Below are 19307 nucleotides of genomic sequence, written 5' to 3'. Positions count from 1 at the left end.
TCCCCATAAAACTATCTAATGGTGGGAGTTCTTTGCACAGCCAAGTCTACTGGAAACATAAGATAGAATACTGCCTTATTATTCCATCAACCACTTGCTATTTCCTTGCACTACTTAGTCCACATATGTTCCAGGAGAACAAACTGATTCTGTGCAGAGAGGCCTGCTCCTAATCCACCTCACATAAATCATGGGCCGCATCCACCCCCTCCACACAATCATACCTATTAGGTATTAATGGAATACCCCCCCCCAATATTCATTTTTATCCTCTGAAGGGATAGTGACTTCGATCCTGCCTACTCTGTTTTCCATAACTAATCTATTACTATTACCAATAGGGCCTTTCTGTTGCAACCAATTTAACATGATTTGACTTTAGGCCGCCATGATGATTCAAAAAGCCAGGTATGTGACTTGAGGGATATATTCCCCACCTATTGCCCTGGCAGGCTCCCTAGATATTTTCACACCGTAGACTTGTAGCTCACTTTCTGCATTGGGAATGAACTCTCCCCAATCCTGAGTACAACAGGAGCTTTGTAACATCTTTACCATTTATATTCTGCAGGACGCCTACCTGTTTCAAATCAGTTGTTAAAATTGCCTTCAAACTGGGACACAGAGAAAACACTCCCAGAATTCGTGACCTATTTAAGGGGAGTAACTTCCTTAATCCTTTTCCCTCCACATCTACCTGATATAGGTTCCAAATAAACCCATAAAGTATTTGACGCCTTCTTTATAGCTTTGACACCATCCAACAATAGTCCATCTACATTAGGCTGCCCACTGAGACTATGCTCCTGTGTATCTGTACTTCTTTTCTCAATAATATGCACTTTTCTACTCGCCATCACCTGATTCCAAATTTCACAATCATCTCGGGGTGCCTCCCTTTGCCAAACCTTATATACTGGATGCCTTTTCTGAAGTCTACCATTCGAGTCTACTTGCAGTGTTTTAGGAATAGAATTAATTACCTTATAATTGCTAGTACTTCCGTTAACACTAACATCCACTTGATCTTCTACTATGGGGTTGGACTGACTGACTTTCCGTATTCTCTCCGTGCCTAATCTCCCATGCCCTCTTTTCTTTGTTCTTTTACTCCTTACTCGGAATTACAAATAATAAAGAATTCCATATCCATACCGGCATCCCCATCTTTTTATTAACATTGGGCATTTAGAAATATATACGAAGGGCTTCACCTCTAATACTGAGGTTTTATCTCTTACCCCCATAGCACTTCCAACTTTACTCTCTTCGTCCTGCCCTGTGTGCCCTCTCTGCACCTCAAAAGGTCTCACCAGATAAGTTTTACAATTATTAATTTGCTTTAGCTCTGAGGCTATACACTGCAGGTACACCTTATGTGCCTCCAAAGTATCCATGATCACTACTGCAGCTTCGAGAACACCCTTTAATGTTTTTTGCAACAGGACCATCACATCTAAAATTTAAGCTGAGGAGCTAGGGCCGGCCACAAAATCCGATGGAAACATGGAGGTAAGATTTTCATCCCTCAAGTGAATTGGACTTGTGGGCAATTCCCCCTGCTCTTCATTTCCCCTTTGGACAATGTCTTGAGTTTGGGGTGCGGCTCCACTTTTAACAAATGCTCCATATCCACTCTTTCTTGACCCGATATATCTGGTTGATCCTCATTGGAATGAACACTCCCGAAGCTCCGTACTGGGAGACAGGGTGATAATGATAATCTAGGTTCCAAGTGGAGCATATCCTCGTCCGGTGGGGTCTGGGACAAAGTCCCCTATCTTCTCCTTGTGTAACGACTGGGAGGTAGCGCTGTGGGATATAAGGGACCTTTTTCCCATCTCCTTCCTACATGGTACACCTTTAAAATGTTTCCCCACAAACTCCCTGATAGATCTCACCATCAGCGATACCCTTTGTAATTCAGCATTAGCCTCCTCCCGTATTAGTCCAGTCCCTGCATGGCCCCCCCAACTCTCCTCAATATCCTTTTTTAGGGACGAGCGCGCAAGGCGCTCTGTCCCTGGTGTAATCTCTCTATGGACTTTTAACCACATCAGTTTAGTTGGTTTGTGGGCTTGCCTTCTAAAATTCGCTTGATTTCATTAGTGAAAGGCATGCACATGTTCTGCCTTTTCCAGTATTTAGCCTTCCTCAAGTGCACAGGCCAACTTTCGAAAACATATGAGGCTCCATGTTTTCCGTATGGTTTCTGGACTACTTTTTCTTTTGATTTCATAGGCAGTAATCGAGCGCTTTACATGACATCAAGCCTGTTACATGAATAAGTGCACTTTTGCTGGTTACATGGATAATAGCAATTTTGCAGATACGTTTGACTGCGAGCGAACTTCTGTTTCCTTTTGTGTGTCTGCTTTGCGCTCATGGCGGCCGTCGGCTAGCATATGGGAAACTGTTTTACTTCTCAGTTTATGTGGCAAGAAAAGTCCAGTTAGGAGTTTAAAACGCAAATAGCTCTAACTCAAGCAAACGCGAGACCCATTGCATTGCAAATGCTTGTTATTTATTGCACTAGGGGGTGATACTTGAACATTTGGTTTCCTCCCCTTCCTTGCTCCTGCAGCCTTTTGGAGCTTACCAAGAGCCACAGAATAGTAAAATAATAATAGAAAAGCAAAAAATAAATCTGGATGCATTTACCTGACCGCCGCCTCCTTCCCTGAGTTTGATACCTCATCCAAAGAGCCTGACACTCAGCTGTTCGAACTAGCAATTTTCCAATGTACTTATTTTGCAATCCAATGTGCCTAGTGTACCTATATTAAGGGAGACACTACTAAGAGCTACTCCTTAGGCTCTAGTAGTCACAAGTAAAAGCTAAAAACCACTGCTGCAGAAGCAAGGCCAACAAATCCAGGCTGAGTTAAGGGGGACTCATCACTGCACATCGGCCGTTCACTCCCAAACTTAGCAAAATGGCAGTATGGGAGGTGAAATACACAGCCCCCCCCCCCCACCTGCCACATGCTATATGCTGTGCAGCAACATTAAAAACAAAGGAACCACCAGCACTGGGGAACAGCCAAAATAAGCCTCGGACCACTGCACTCAGCGAACAAAGATGAAGCAACGAAGATCGAGCAACAAGGCACCACTTTTGATCTCCTTTTGAGGCTTTCACAGCTACACGCTGCCCGGCGCGTGCTTCTGAGTATGCTGCAGGTTCGAAATCAGTGGATCCCAATGTGTCCGTTTCGAGGCAGGGGGGCGGGCACGAGCATGGTCAGGTCAGAGTCACAACTGAGAGGACATGCCAAAAGATAGAGAGTTGAATCTCCTCCAAACTGATACTGTGCCCTAAACAGATACATTCCTTGTTTGGTGGATATTTCCTGCTGTTCTTCTGAAAGCAACAGCATGGTATACCAAAAATGCAGAAATATATGACCAAATTCAATACACAGGCTCTGCAGGTCAAGGAGGACACCAAATCCTTGTGTGTGAACTCTGCGCCATCAAAGGGAAGGTCGTCTCCAGTAACTTTATAGGATGCTCTAAAATGTGTAGTTAGGGGCTTTTGCATCAGTCGTATGTCTTGGCAGGACTGACACCAACACAGGCTGGTCCAACACTAACTTTAGGTAACGGTTCAGAAGCTGGCAGCGATCCTCAAGGCATCCTCATCTCTGACCTAGATCTATAGCTGTGAGGGCTGGTGATATGTGAGGGTGATCAAGGGTGTCTTGGAAGAGATGTCATTGGCATAGGAGATTACAGTGGCTGAGAAGGAGTGGTGGGGAACGCACAGCTAAAATGCCTGGGTGTGGAGGAGGAGTTGGTGGGTATGGTGACTGGAAACATTGGTCTGGACGGCAAACAGGCTGTGGAATACTCAGTGTCGGATACTGATGTGTGAAAGCTGCTCCATTATCTTAGTTAGAGGGGATGACTGATGTCTTGGCAAAGTTCTTGACATTCTATGGTGTCTCGACATTGAAGTATCTCTCTTGACGCCGATGGTGCTCTCCTCCTCAACGTTGTGTTATGAACGTCAAAAACCAGCTCTTGATGGTGACGGTGGAGAGTTGTTTTTCTAAAAATTGTCTCTTTTTCGGACTCTCTCAGCGAGGGTCCTCAGACCGTGACTCAGGGTCACTGGTAGAGGAAGGTGGCTCTCCTCACCCCTTGGAAGTCTCTCCAGTCAACAAATCCTGTTTGTGGTGCTCCACTTAGCTATGGAGGTGTAGGAAGCTGGCCTGGTGTGTGATGAGCACCTAAGGTGTTATCACCTTATACCAGGTCTAGGTATTCCCTATTAGTGAAGTGTAGGCAGTGTTTAGGTAGCCAGGGTGCTCTAGAGGTAGCTGTGGTGAGAAGCCAAGAATTATCTAGAAGACATGCAAAGCTTATGCAATACCACTATAGTCACACAGCACTTAACACACAAGAACAACACAGTGTTACAAAAAGAAAGGTACTTTATTTTAGTAACCCAAATACTAGAACACTGAATAGGCACCCCCCCAACTGGAGGTAAGTAAACACACTATTATATTCACATTAGCAATCAGTAATTAGCATAGAAAGCAAGATGCATTAGTGAAACCAATAGCAAATAGTGAGGGCCCTGGGGGGGATGGGGGGGACCAAAACATATACTTAAAAAAGTGGAATATGAAAGGCAGTCCCCCGCCTAAGGAAGTGGGATCAGGAGAAGGGAGTTGGAGGAACTAGGAACCCCAAGAGGTGAGTACTAGAGTGACCACCAGTGACCAGGAGAGCAGAGGTAAGTACTTGGTTTCACCCAAAACCAACAGGAGGACTTTGTAAAAGGATTGTGCAAGAGGCAACCAAGACTGGAAGAACCCAAAGGTGGATCCTGACAGAAGAGGACCTGCAAAGGAAAGGCACCAAGTCCAGTTCGTCATGGAGTGTCTGGTTGTGGCAGGAGCCCCTACCCACCCTTCTGGGGGTGCAGGAACAGATCAACGGTGAAGACCAGGAGTCGGCTTTGCAGCACAGGAGCAGAAGAAGAGTTCCAGGAGTGATGCAGTCGATTTCCCACATCAGAAGAAGAGTTGCAGTCAATCAGTCATGTGGACAAACCACCAACAAGCCTTGGAGGAGTTGCAGAGCTGCCGTGGACCAGGAAGGTCCGAGGGGACTCAACCCAAGGAGGGGAATCCCAGGTGACCCTCAGTAGTGTGGAGAGCCAGAAGCCGAGGAAGCAGCCCCCACAGGCAACTCACAGGCAGCAGGCACAGGAGTCGCAGTGAGGCCCACTCAGCACACATGGAAAGGAGTCCCATGTCGCTGGAGCAGCAGGCAGGAGACTATGCATGGCAGGGAAGAGTGCTGGAGGCCAGGGCTACACAGAGCCTGAAGATCCCTTGGGAAAAAAGCCAACAAGCCTTGGTAGCCGCAAGAGTTGTGGTGCACAGGGGTACTGTCCAGCAAGGAAAGGCAAAGACTCACCACTTTCAAAGTTGGACAGCTGGTAGAGGGGACCACTCCAGACCACCACCTGTGTTGCAGGATCCAAGCAGAGTTGCAGAAGAGAGGACTCACGCACCCGGTCGTCGTTGCAGTTGGTGCATGTGGATGCAGGGGAGTGATTCCTTCACTCCAAGGGAGAGTCCTTCTTGCTTCTAGGTGCAGACTGAAGACTTGTTGTCCTCAAAGGATGCACTTCCGGGGAAATGTTACAGTTGCTGGAAGGAGCCGGAGAAACAATGTTACAGAGCGAATGCGTGGCTGGAGCTGCAGATTGTAGGCTCCTGTGAAGTCCAGCTGCCGTTCCAGTGGCCAGAAGTCAATGTAAGCATTGCAGAGGAGTCCTGCTGGAATCTTGCACGTCAAATATGAGGAGGACCCACCCAAGAGGGAGACCCTAAATAGCCCTAAAAGGGGGATTGGTCACTTAGCAGGGTGACCACCTATCAGGAGTTGGCTGTGACGTCACCTGCCTGACCTGGCCACTCAGATGCTCCCAGAGGCCTCTGCCCACACATTGGAGTGAAGATGGCAGAATCAAGTGGCCACCTGGAGGAGCTCTGGGCACCACCCATGGGGTAGTGATGGACAGGGGAGTGGTAACTCCCCTTTCTATTGTCCAGTTTCGCGCCAGATCAGGGTCAGGGGGACCCTGGACTGGTGCAAACCGGTTTATGCAAGAAGGGCACCAAATGTGCCCTTCAAAGCATACCATTGGCTTGAGAAGGCTACCCCTCCCAAGCCATGTAACACCTATTTCCAAAGGGAGAGGGTGCTGCCTCCCTCTCCCACAAGAAATCATTTGTTCTGCCTTCCTGGGCTTGAGCTGTTCAAGCAGCAGAAGGGCAGAAACCTGTCTGCAGGATGGCAGCAGCACGTGCTGCCCAGGAAAACCCTGCAAACTCGTAGGAGCAAAGCTGAAGGTCCTCTAGGGAGCCCACAGAGTGCATGAAATCATATAACCAATACTGGCAACAGTAGTGGGGTATGATTCCGACTTGTTTGATACCAAACATGCCTAGGTTCGGAGTTACCTTTATGTACCTGGACATAGGTAGTGACCTATGTCCAGTACATGGGTAAAATGGCTTCCCTGCACTCACGAAATCCATGAAAATGGAGGTCCTAGTGGGAGGGCTAAGAGGGCCTGCCATAGGGGTGACTTATAGTGACCTGGGCTAGCCAACTACGACCCGTACCTATAACCCTGGCTGTTAAGGATTGCTTTAAATCACAATTTAAACGCTCCACGACAGAATTTCCCTCGGGATGAAATGGAGACGAGAATTGGAGTTGGACCCCCAACGAAGCCATGGTGTCCCTGAATGCCTTAGAGGCAAAAGCAGGGCCCTGGTCCGAATGAAAAGCCGCAACTGCAAATGTATCGACAAAGATACGCAAATCTTTAATAACAGTCCGAGCGTCAGCCGAGCGCTGTGGCCAGACCCACACAAATCTGGAGCACGAATCTACAGCAACCAATATGTATTTGTATGCACTATCTGGTGTCAGCGGACCACAATGGTCCAAGTACACACACTGTAATGGTCTGTTGGAAATCAGAAGAGGCGTCTGCTGCGGGCGTCTAGCCGACGATGCTTTAATTTGTTGACAGACGTCACAACAAAGGACATACTGCTTTGTCTCCTTATAGAGACCAGGCCACCAATAACGGGCCTGTAAAAGTGAAATCGTGGCAGCCACACCAGCATGCGCAGATGCCACCCCTTCATGTGCTGCAGAAATTAATCGAGGTCTCTCAATCTTATTCGGTAACTCACGTACACCAACGCCTGGAATATTAACAACAGCATTTAGTGCACCACTCAAGCAGTAACTATATTTAGAAGGGAATCCTTTAGGAAATGGCGTGCCATCAGCCGTAGCTTTTATGGCAGCCGAAATCTCTATGTCTGGTTTTGAACTCGAACGAGTTACTGCGGCTACAGTAGCGATAGCCACTGCCGACTTTGCAGCCTCATCAGCCAAAGTATTCCCAGCAACGTGTATACCAACGCGCTGGTGTCCAAGTGTATGTACAACATGGACTTTAGGAAGCGTTTCTTTCAGACCCGCAACCTTACCCCACAACAATTTATGTTTAATGGTGTTGCCTTTAGAATCTCTGAACCCATTCATTTTCCAATAGTGCAGATATTCATTGAAGGATTGCACACAGTAGTAGGAGTCACAGACCAGCAAGGTCAATATCGCCGGCTCTGCATGCTCCAACGCCAACAAAAGAGCTTTGAGCTCAGCCAGCTGCGCCGTGCAATCTCCCAAGGTTTTAGTATAAGTATGTCGGGGGCAGAAGACTTCCCCCTCCATAGTCCCGCTCACCACCGCACATGCAGCAGAATACTGCTGTTTAGTCCCAACCGCCGGTTGCGCAGAGCCATCGGTATACATGACCACTTCATATTGGTCAATAGGCAATGTGCCAGCAGGAACTGGGTACTCTATTTCATATTGAAGAAATTCTTGAGTCTGCAGCTTAGGGTCAAATATGTAATCCACATCAGTGGCCGTCAAAGACGTAGCCCATTGTATCCACCGCGGGTGTAAAGCTTTCGAATTAGGAACACTCGCTTTTGTAACAGCCTCTAAGGCCGGAATTGGGGAAACGACAATAATGCGTTGGCCCTGGGCTAGCGGTCTTTCTTTGATCACAGCCATCTGTACTGCAGTGAGAATTTTCTCAGTCTGTGCAAAACGTTGTTCTGCAGCAGAATACAAGTGGGACTTGTATGCTATCGGGACTGTCTCACCTTCATTAAAGGTGACATACGTAAATCCAACAGCCCCAGGAATCACCCTGATGACCAAATGAGTTTTATTGTCCCGTGTGTGTAAATGTTTAACCGCTAAGAGATCATTCTGCAACTCTCGCAGTATGTGTGTATGCTCAATCGTCCAAAATCTACTTGAAAAATTCGGGCGAATCAGTTCATATAAAGGTTTTATACGTGTAGCATAATCAGGAATGTAAGTTCTGTCAAAATTCAGAAACCCCAATAATGACTGGAGCTTCCGAACCGTATTAGGAGGCTGCAATAAAGCACATTTCTCCAACAAATGTGGCGCCAGGCTCTTGCCCTCACTCGATAACTCATATCCCAGGAAAATAACACTGAGGAAGGCAATCTTCGATTTCTTAAAATTAAACTTATAGCCAATATCAGCAAAACCCACAACAATGCGCGATACGCGTCTGAGATGTTGGAGAATCTCATCGTCCGTCAAATAAATGTCATCAACACATGATAACGCCTCAGGGTCCAACTCGTGTAGAAGTTCAGTCACACGAGCCGAGAACAGTCCTGGGCTATTCTTATACCCCTGAGGTAAACGACAAAACGTTTTCTGAGAGCCAAACGCACTGAAACTGGTATAGTCCCGACTTTCGGGTGCTATATTCTGGCAGAAAAATCCATTCGAGATATCCAAGGTTGTTTTGTATTTTTTACGCACTATATTATTCATAAGCGTAGCGCTATGTGAATTCTGTATGGCATATGTGCGTGTATGACTATTCAAATGTCTATAATCCACCACTATCCTATAGGAATGGTCCGGTTTAGCAACCGGAAATAAGGGATTATTCATCGGCGAGACACAAGGCTCTATCACACCTTGGTACTCCAATTGTGTAAGAATTTTCCTAACCGATGCCCTTGCTTCAAATTTAATAGGATATTGCGGCTGTGGTTGAGGTTCGCCTTTAATTGGAATGACATGATAAGGCGATTGTTTATCCCACCCCACATTATTCCTATATAGGGCGGGGGCTTGTGCTAGAGCCCATGATTTACAATAGGACTCCGCTAGTTCTCTCGGAACAAGCGGTGAAAAGGAAGGCACAATAACCTCCTCCCCAACCGGACAGTCGCGAACAAAGTCAGGTGGCCAATCTTGTTCAGCCAACAGGACATCAGATGATTTCACCACATGGTCCCAAAAGATGGCGTGTACAATGCGGTCAATGTCCCCTTCTAATCGTAGAGTCACAAGATATACTTGGTCAGGATCAGAGACTTGCATATCCGCCGTCTCGACTCGTATGAAGTCATCAGTTGCTTTCGCCTCCAGATGCTCTAGAAGACTCCGGCGAACTATTGTGACCTCTGCCGCGCTGTCTAACAGTGCTAACGCCCATGTCTTGTTCGTCAAGAGAACTCTCTTCTTGAGCGGCATGTCTAACTGAGACTGCTGCCACTTTCTTCTTTTTAAATTGCTGTTTTTGTTGCAGCGGTTTCTCTTCTTGTTTAATAGAAACCTCCGCTGAGCGTTGTGAATCCTGTCTCGGTTTCACGTACTCCGTCCTCCGCTCTGACCGCCCACCTCTCTCACTTCTTTTCTCCGAGGAGTCCTGAAAGGAACGAGATTGGCGTGTATCAGTATATTGATATCTATCAGGCGTCTTCAAAGTATCCCTATTCCTGAGATTATACTTATTTTGTGGGGTCTCCGGTTGCGGAGACTGCCCACCATCTTTCTTAGGTGTTTGCTGTTTCTTATCCCAGCGCTTTTTCGCACCCTCAGGTTGCTGTTGCTTAGAATTATCCTTATTATTTTTACCCTGCAATTGTGGTTTCTGCGGTCGAGCCCCTAGGCTATCACGACCAATACTAGAATATGTTTCAGCTATTATTCTCGGAAGTTCCCGCTCCTGATTAATCTGCGGAACGTCCCGAAGACGCATTCGCACTGCTAGTGCTACAGCCTCCCCCTTGAGATTACTCAAAATAATAGAAGAAACCGCATCAAAATTACCCATCAATTGCATGCCTAAATCCAAGGCAGGGGCAGCCCCATATTCATCCTGAATTTGTTTAAGCACCTCCGGCAAATTAGCCAAAGTCGGTGTACCGTGTGCTGTAGTATAGAGTGCGGCAAACACCGTGCCCCAAGTATTACAAAGATCCACCGTAGGAACCATCCCATACGGCAAACACATCGTCAAAATTCTATGCTTATCCTGAGGTCCCGTATGGGGAAATACTGCTTCCAGCGTATTCATTTTTTGCGCCAGCCAAAACGGAGTCTCCTCACGTTTAGCTGGTACTTTGCCCATCACTGAGTGTACAGTGGCCGGATTGATCCCCGGTACCACCGCATGTGGGTGTGCTGGAGCAGCACGCGCTGCATTAGTATTTAATGTCTGCATCACAAACTGAACTAATCGTCTGTATGTTGCAGTTAATTCCATATATAAACGACGCACTTCAGCCACTGCCACATTCGCTACTCCAGGATATGGTGTATATGTAGCCAATAAAGGCCAGGTCGGACCATCATTACTTAACGGACCTAACCTTACTGGTGTTACTGAGTGTGGGAGGGCGCCATCAAGCCAATTATGGTGTTCTTGATAAGATAAAGGTATTTCTAAGTATGCATAAGCCCTGTATTGTCCAGGGACATTCGCAACAGTATATTCGTGAAAAGTATTTGTACCCCATCAGCTGCTGGAAATACGACCCAAGAATAAAAAAGTTCAGTTCTATAGGCTGCATGGGCGTCCACCACAAAAGTGACCGGACCCCCCTGGACCGTCAGTCCATGTGCTATCAGATGACCCGTGAGCGGAAATCGCATATTAAGTGGTATATTTACTACAACTGGATTCGCCATTAGAATAACAAAAAATAGCTCTAGGACAGAGAAGGCACACCAATATCGGGGTTTTTCCTTTCAAAGTTCAAGCTTGAACAACCAACCACTAAGTAATAGGATGTACCCAACCTGTGGAGGCGGAAACCCTCAGCCCCACGGACGTCTCCGTATATGGAACCGAGGAGTCAAAATATATATGAGACCGAGAGAGTCAGTCGGACCCAAACATTAGAGCCAGACCAAACGTTGGCGGCGCCATGTCGCGTGGGCTCTCATTATCCTAAATGAGACTACTGGATTTCTAGGCAGCAGGATCGATAACGGTGTGGGGAACTGAGTCTGACCCACATGTAAGGAACTCTGTCACCCTAAATCCGGTTGTTGCTCCGGCTAACTAGCAGTGCCTCATTTCTCCCACGGGGAAGAAATGATTGGGCAGCCGAGCGCATGACATCTTTGGAACTTCTCAGGGAAGTCGTGGTCACTCAGATCCAAACCAACTTCTCATTCACAATATGGTCTCATATACAAATGACAAAGACAGTGTAAGTTTTATATAATGTTTTAATAAAACGACTGTATTTTAGATATTAGGGCGTGAGCCGCAATAACCAGAACAATACAACATAGTAGGATTGATATAGTAACCAGGAGAGTAAAACATAGAAATAAAGCTATCATAATTCCTAACCGTTTCTACTCTCCCTCTGCTTGTTCTATTTAGAGCACAGCATGTTAAGCTTCTAGCTTGCCTTTCTGTATCACTAGGGAGACGGACACACTCATATCTGAGCAAAGGCCTGTGATCTGGTTCAGCATCTGCAACGAGGCAGTCAGCGTCTAGTTGTGGTTCCCTGGTCGGAATCTCCCTCTTGCATGTATTGGGACAAGGAAGTGATTTTATAACTAACATGTCATCGTGATCACAAAATGTCCCTACGCAGGAATGGCAAGTCTAGACTGCTACCACGTCTATCGGCAATGTACCAGACTGTATCCTTGACTGAAGCACAGAGTGAATATGTTATGAAGAACTCCAGTGCTGAAGTAGGCAAAACAGTGTGATATGAATAAAAAACAACACCGTAGAACTGGCTATTCTGAAAAATAACAGTACGAAGCCTAATAAAAAGCATTTAGAATAAAGGGCACAGAGGCTCTAAGCTGTTAGCAAATGAATAAAATATATTTAGGGCAAAGTGCACAGAGGCCTAAAGCCTGAAGCTAATGCGCACAATATACGTAAAACTGACCACACTACAGTGCAGTGACCTGTAGTGAAAGGGTGCATGCACCTTTTCACACAGGCTTCAATGGCAGGCCTGCGGACACCTTTTGGATGGGCTCCCATGGGTGACTAATGTATGGTGCATCCCAGGGGGAACCCCTGGTGCCCCACTGAGATGGGTACCTAGGTATCATATACTAGGGTCTTACATGGGGGCACCAGTATGCCAACTGTGGGGTGCAGAAAGTCAGGGACAACCAAATTTAGAGGAAGAGAGCACATGCACTAGGGTCCTGGTTAGCAGGATCCCAGTGGACACTGTCAAACAGGACAGCAGGCACAAATTGGGGGTAACCATGCCAAAAAAAGGTACTTTCCTACATGATGCTATAATGGATATCAACCCAAGCAGACACCTCAAAGCAAAAGTCTGAAAAGCATATTGTTGGTGAATGGTACAGATGCAGGTCTTGGTACAAGTGTTTGTTCTTCATGCTTGATGGACTCTTTAAATTCAGGTCTCTCTCATGTGGAAAACGTGTTCTAATGGAGACTACTGTGGAGAGTTTACTCAGATTTGTAGCCTATCCCTCCAGCAATGCATCTGTCACTATGGCTAAGATGGAGGGAAGTTTTTGAAGCCAAATTTCCTGGAAAATGTTCTTCCAGATCCATTGAGGGAGAGAGAGACTTGTATTCCTTGTCAATATAAACTTTCTTCTCAGTCATTTGGGTACCCTGGACACCCAACAGCACCAGTAAAGAACACATACAGCTTGCAACTGGGAAAAATAAAAATGCCACAGGCCATGTCGCCTAACACAGATGAGACCTATCTCCCTGTCAAGATAGGATTCTACCCCAGGAGCCAAGTTTTTGGTTTGTGAATGACCGCCTGCCCCACCCATCAAATAAATTAAAACACTATTTCCAGATTTGTATTCCATGTTGCTCCTAGGTTCTAGTTGACTCGAACACTTTGTAGCATTGAGTTAGAAGAATTAATCTCAGAGCAAGGTACATGAGTTTACAGGGACATGGGTAAAATGGCTTCCCCGCACTCACGAAGTCCAGGAAAATGGAGCTCCTAGCGGGAGGGCCTGTCATAGGGGTGACTTCTAGTGACCTGGTGCCGTGACCTGTAGTGAAAGGGTGCATGCACCTTTTCACGCAGGCTGCAATGGAAGGCTTGCAGACACATTTTGCATGGGCTCCCATGGATGGCACAATACATGCTGCAGCCCATGGTCAACCCCTGGTGCCTAATGCCCTGGGTACCATATACTAGGGCCTCATATGGGGACACCAGTATGCCAATTGTGGTGTGTGCTAAGTCCTGAGCAACTAAATTTAGAGGGAGAGAGCACAGTCACTGGGGTCCTGGTTAGTAGGATCCCAGTGAACACAGTCAAAACACACTGACAACAGGAAACTTTGCCGAAAAGAGGGGGTAACTTTGCCAAAAAGAGGCTACTTTGCTACACTCATCGTAATGTGGTGTCCATGGACCCCAATGAGATTCCTCCCCTCATTTCGGCAGTCAGCTTCTTGCTGCCTGTAGTAAACTTCATGACTATCGTTGCCTTGATGTTTTATGTGAAGCCGAGTAGGGATTGTGACAGGTGTGAAGGGTTTTTCATCCTGGGATTCCCTTTTTGTGTCCAAATACTTTGCAGAGAGCTGAGGAAGTACTTTGTTAGGTGAAGTGTCCTCAGGGAGCAAGGCCTATCTGGCTGAGACGTGGGGAAATTAATCTTCGCTTAGGAGTCGTAAACGTTGGTGGTGCAGACTGAGATGCAGTCAATGGTAGGGGGTCAACCGTTGGGAGAAGCTAGTGCAGCAGGCCATCTACAGCTGAAGTCTGTGACCAAGACAGGTGACAGTAATAAATAGAGACAGCTAAAGTTGACAAGAGAACCATCATCGGTCTGTCATAATGTCATTTAGAAATTTGCATCAGCAAACAACTTTGGGGACCTCTCTGGCTTTATTACATGATTTTTTCACGGCTTTTCAAGGAGGTGTTCTTTAACAGTTTACAAGATGATTTTCAAGCTTTTGCAGGCAGGTCGCTCACCGCTCCGCCATCCCTGCCACCTCCATTCCGTTTTTTTCTCTCCTGCTCTCCCCGCCGCTGCGTCCCCTGCGGCTCCTCCCACCTCCCCCCTCCTTCTCACGTTTCCTTTGCTTGTTTTTTTCTTGCCGCTGCGTCCCCTGCGGCCCCTCCCGCCTCCTTCTCACCGTTTCCTTTGCTTGCTTTTTTCCCGCCGCTGCGTCCCCTGCGGCCCCACCCCCCCAGCCCTCTCATTTGTCAGGCCCTCCCACCTCCCAGCTGCCACTCCCACCCTCCCCTCCTCTTATGGCAGCCGCGGTACGGCCGCGCCGCTGGAGTGCTGAAGCGTGCCAAATGCAAGCCCATCTGCGCCCGTCCACGCCTGGACCGCGCCCAGCGCCAGAACCCCTGGCCCTGGCAACAGCCACCCCGTCAGCATTTGCTATAATGCCGACACCCTCTGCGCACTCAACACCAGCCGAGACACCACCTGCTTCCAGACCTCTCCAAAGGGCACGCGCGGACCCTTCTCCTGCAACAACTGCTGCTTCACCTGCAACAGAGCCCACAAACCTCCTAGGATCAAGACCAACCACCTCCGTTGCATACTCCTCAACACCCACTCAGCACGCAAGCACGCCATCGAAGTCTGGGACCTGCTCGACTCCACCTCCCCAGGCGTGGCCTTTCTAACCGAAACTTGGTGGAACGACTCCTCAGCACCCGACATCGCCATAGCCATCCCGAACGGATACAAAGTTGCTCGCCGAGACCGCACTAACAGAACCGGAGGAGGCATAGCCATCGTCCACAAAGCCACCCTCGAAGTCAAAACCACCCTGGACGACTCCTTCAGTGCCGCCGAACTCCTTCATTTCCAAGTCCGCACCGACCCCAACACCGCGTTCAGAGGAACACTCATCTATAGACCCCTCAGGACACCTTTCAGCAACGCCATCGCTGACCTGGCCAGCACCCACGCACTCGCCTCCACGGACTACATCCTCCTCGGGGACCTGAACTTTCACCTCGAAAACAATAATGACACCAACTCCACCACCCTGACCGAAAACCTCGTCAACACACCCACCCACACAGTCGGTCACACCCTCGACCCCATCTTCTCCACAAGCAACCACATCACCTTCAACCATACCTCCGAACTCTACTGGACCGACCACCACTGCATCCACTTCAAGAAACAGACAGAACACCACTTCACCGAACAACCACCCCGCCGACGATGGGGCAAAGTCACCAAACTTCAACTAACCAACGCCCTAGCCCAGAAACAGCCCGTCAACCCCACCGACCCTGACATAGCCGCACACAACCTCAAGCTATGGATCAACGACTGCGCCGCCCGCCTTGCTCCACTCAGTAAACCCTCGAACAACCACATCAACAAAAAAGCCACCTGTTTCAGCAACAACCTCCAAGCCTCCAAACGCCACTGTCGAAAACTCAAGCAAATATGGCTACCCGAACGCACTCCAGACAACCACACATCACTCAAGGATGCCACATGCAAACACCACCAACTCATCAGGCTAGCAAAAAGATCCTCCTTCAAAACCCGCCTAGAAAACAACGTCTACGACTGCAAAGAACTTTTCAGCATCGTAAAAGAACTCTCCAACCCAAACGCCACCGTCAACGACATCACCCCCCTCCCCCCCAAGAACTATGCGATGCCCTAGCAACCGCCTTCCACCGAAAAATCACGGACATCCACAACAGCTTCAACTCCCCTCACACTCCGGATGCTCCTACCCCACCCACCACGAACTCCAGCCGACTGACCACCTGGACCAGCATCAGCAATGACGAAACCCGCAAGACCATGAACTCCATCCACTCCGGATCACCATCAGACCCCTGCCCACACCACATCATTAACAAAGCAGACACAGCCATCGCACCACACCTACAGAAAGCCATCAACATCTCCTTCGAAACTGCAAGATTCCCGGAAAGCTGGAAACACGCCAAAATCAACGCCCTTCTCAAGAAACCAAAGGCGGACCCCAAGGACCTGAAAAACTTCTGGCCCATCTCTCTGCTCCCTTTCCCGGCAAAGGTCACCGAGAAAATCGTCAACACTCAGCTCACTCGGTACCTCGAAGACAACAACATCCTCGACCCCTCCCAGTCCGGCTACAGACGCAACCACAGCACCGAAACCGCCCTGCACGCCGCCACAGACGACATCAGAAGCCACCTCGACAATGGAGAAACATCAGCCCTCATCCTTCTAGACCTATCAGCCGCCTTTGACACCGTCTGTCACCACACCCTAAAATCCCACCTCCACGTAGCAGGAATCCAGGACCAGGCCCTTAAATGGACCGCATCCTTCCTCGCCGGCAGAACCCAAAGAGTCCGCCTCCCCCCGTACCAATCCAAAGCCTTCAACATCATCTGCAGCGAACCCATGGCTCATCCCTCAGCCCGACGCTGTTCAACATCTACATGGCCCCCCTCGCACAAGTGGCCCGTCAGCACAACCTCAACATCATCTCCTACGCCGACAACACCCAACTCATTTTCTCCCTCACCAAGGACCCGCACACCGCCAAAACCAACCTCCATGAGGGACTAAAAGCCATAGCTGACTGGATGAGAGACAGACGGCTAAAACTGAACTTGGACAAAACAGAGGTCCTCATCCTTGGGCGCACCCCCTCCGCCTGGGACAACTCATGGTGGCCGACCACGCTGGGTCCCCCACCGACAGCGCACGAAACCTCGGCTTCACCCTCGACTCCTCACTCTCCATGTCAAAGCCATCTCCTCCTCCTCCTGCTACAACACCCTCCGCATGCTTCGCAGAGTTTACAAATGGATCCCAACAGAAACAAGAAAAACAGTAACCCAGGCCCTTGTCAGCAGCAGACTCGACTACGGCAACGCCCTCTACACCGGTATCCCATCCAAACTCCTCCAACGCCTCCAAAACACCTCCGCCCGACTCATCCTCAACATCCCTCGCCACTACCACATCACCCCCCACCTAGGAGACCATCACTGGCTCCCCGTCAACAAGAGGATCACCTTCAAGCTCCTCACCCACGCACAAAAGGCACTCCACAACACCGGACCAACATACCTGAACAGACTCAGCTTCTACACCCCTACCCGGCATCTCCGCTCTGCAAACCTCGCCCTCGCCTCCATCCCCCGCATCCGGCGCAAATCTTCAGGAGGCAGATCATTCTCGTACCTCACCGCCAAGACCTGGAACACCCTCCCGTTGGATCTACGACAGACCCAGGACCTTCTTTCCTTCAGAAAACTCCTCAAGACATGGCTCTTCAAGCAGTAGCAGCACCCTCCGTTCCTCCCTCCCCCCCCCCCCCAGCTCCTTGAAACCCTCACAGGTTTGTAGCGCGCTTCACAAATTGAGTGATTAAAGCCAATTTATTCCTCGTTAAATTGTATTTTCTGTCTTTTTACCTAGGTTTGATGTTTGTGGAACAGATTCATTTATTGACATATGGTCACTCGTCTTCTTTCTGCAGTCACATTAAAGGACAGTCTTCCCTGTCATTCCGGGTTTGAGATAAAAATGTTGCAGCAAATCGTCAGTTTTTCGGTTTATGCTACTGGGGAAGGCAGTAAATAGAGTATAACATTTGTCAACCGCAAAAAGTCTATTTTTGCCACATAAGGCACATGCCCTGAAGATGGATTTCATGTCAGAAAATGGTTTTCCAGGCTAAATTCCAAAGGGTAGCTGAAAACGATGCCCAATGGATCAAATTATAGTAAAAACCTGACAAAATAAGGTGATACGTTGTTAAGCACATCTCCAAGAGGGATTGGACTCCCTTTCACACAAAGTATGGTAGATATCTGGCTTTGCGTGTACCTCTTTTAAATTCCAGTTCTTTGATACTGCTACTGAAAGCTCAACAAACGTTAACGATTAAAGAATGTGGATCAATGAAAGATCTTTGCTGGAGAAACGCACATACTTTTAGGTATCTGTTTATTGGTGATAAAACTAAGCATATGTCCTATCATTGATGCGATAGTTAAACAACTACAAACAGTAATTCACATTCAAAATACCTTGGAGTTGCGTCCAGAGTTGATGATCCTGGAAGCTTGGGTACTTGACAGTTTGTTGAGATGGCTAGCTTTAAGGCAGAAGATTGAACAGAATTTATAGTCCTGGGTATATGTCGAACATTAAGGGCGTTTATAGAGTTTACAGTTGCAACAGATGATGGTACAGTTAATCGAATGTTGTTTCCAATCAGGACCTGAGCTGCGGCAGTGTTGGCAGAAGCTACTTGGAAACTTGGTGTACTCCGAGGAGTTGATGTTTGGCCAATATTAGAATGCTGTATCAAGGCAGAACCAGTTGATATTAACGATGACTGATTTGTATGAACAACAGCTGCAGCACCACTGAGGTGTAACCCCTTGTATAATCCTAGAAAAGAATTGACATAAAACATATATTACGTTCACACAGCCACAATAAAATTAATGCACTTCAACCAACAGAACTGAGATATGTGCAACTCTTCACCTGAGGTTTGAAGGACTCCATTCACTCCGACTCCAAGCACTACATCTTCCTTCATTCTAAGTGATGTTAACTGTTCTGAAGTAACCAAAGCTGAAGCAGCAAATTGTGCACTTACGGAATCCAATGTCCTGGAAGCAAAACCCTAAGAACAAACACAATTCCCTTAAAATTACAGATAAAGAGTTTAGAACGTCAAGTAAGACAATATACTCTGCCACAAAAAGAGAACCTCTCTGCTGATCACGTAACTGTCCTACATAGTTAAATAAAGATATTATTGAAAGTGTCAAGTCTAAATAAGCACAGCAAAGAACTGAACAATCAGTGGCAAATACAATTGTGCAAAGAAGTGTTATGCTGCAGTAGAAAAGATTGGAAATTGTTTAATAGATACATTTGTAACAAGTTACTTTTAA

The 19307-nt window shown here is 47.7% G+C and overlaps 1 protein-coding gene across 3 annotated transcripts in view; it reads right to left on the bottom strand.

Moving 5' to 3' along the window:
- Positions 1 to 19307, bottom strand: part of EPC1 (enhancer of polycomb homolog 1) — a 1031213-nt gene that overhangs the window by 53725 nt on the left and 958181 nt on the right. For all 3 annotated transcript variants that reach the window (XM_069211249.1, XM_069211248.1, XM_069211247.1), the window contains exons 12-13: positions 18892 to 19033; positions 18426 to 18792 (exon numbers count right to left, since the gene is read on the bottom strand). In XM_069211249.1, coding sequence (XP_069067350.1) covers positions 18426 to 18792; positions 18892 to 19033 — 509 coding nt within the window. The remainder of the gene's footprint in view (positions 1 to 18425; positions 18793 to 18891; positions 19034 to 19307) is intronic.

Source organism: Pleurodeles waltl, chromosome 10 (assembly GCF_031143425.1).
Source record: "Pleurodeles waltl isolate 20211129_DDA chromosome 10, aPleWal1.hap1.20221129, whole genome shotgun sequence".
Taxonomy (NCBI): Eukaryota; Metazoa; Chordata; class Amphibia; order Caudata; family Salamandridae; genus Pleurodeles; species Pleurodeles waltl.
This window is presented reverse-complemented; position numbering and strand designations above follow the sequence as displayed.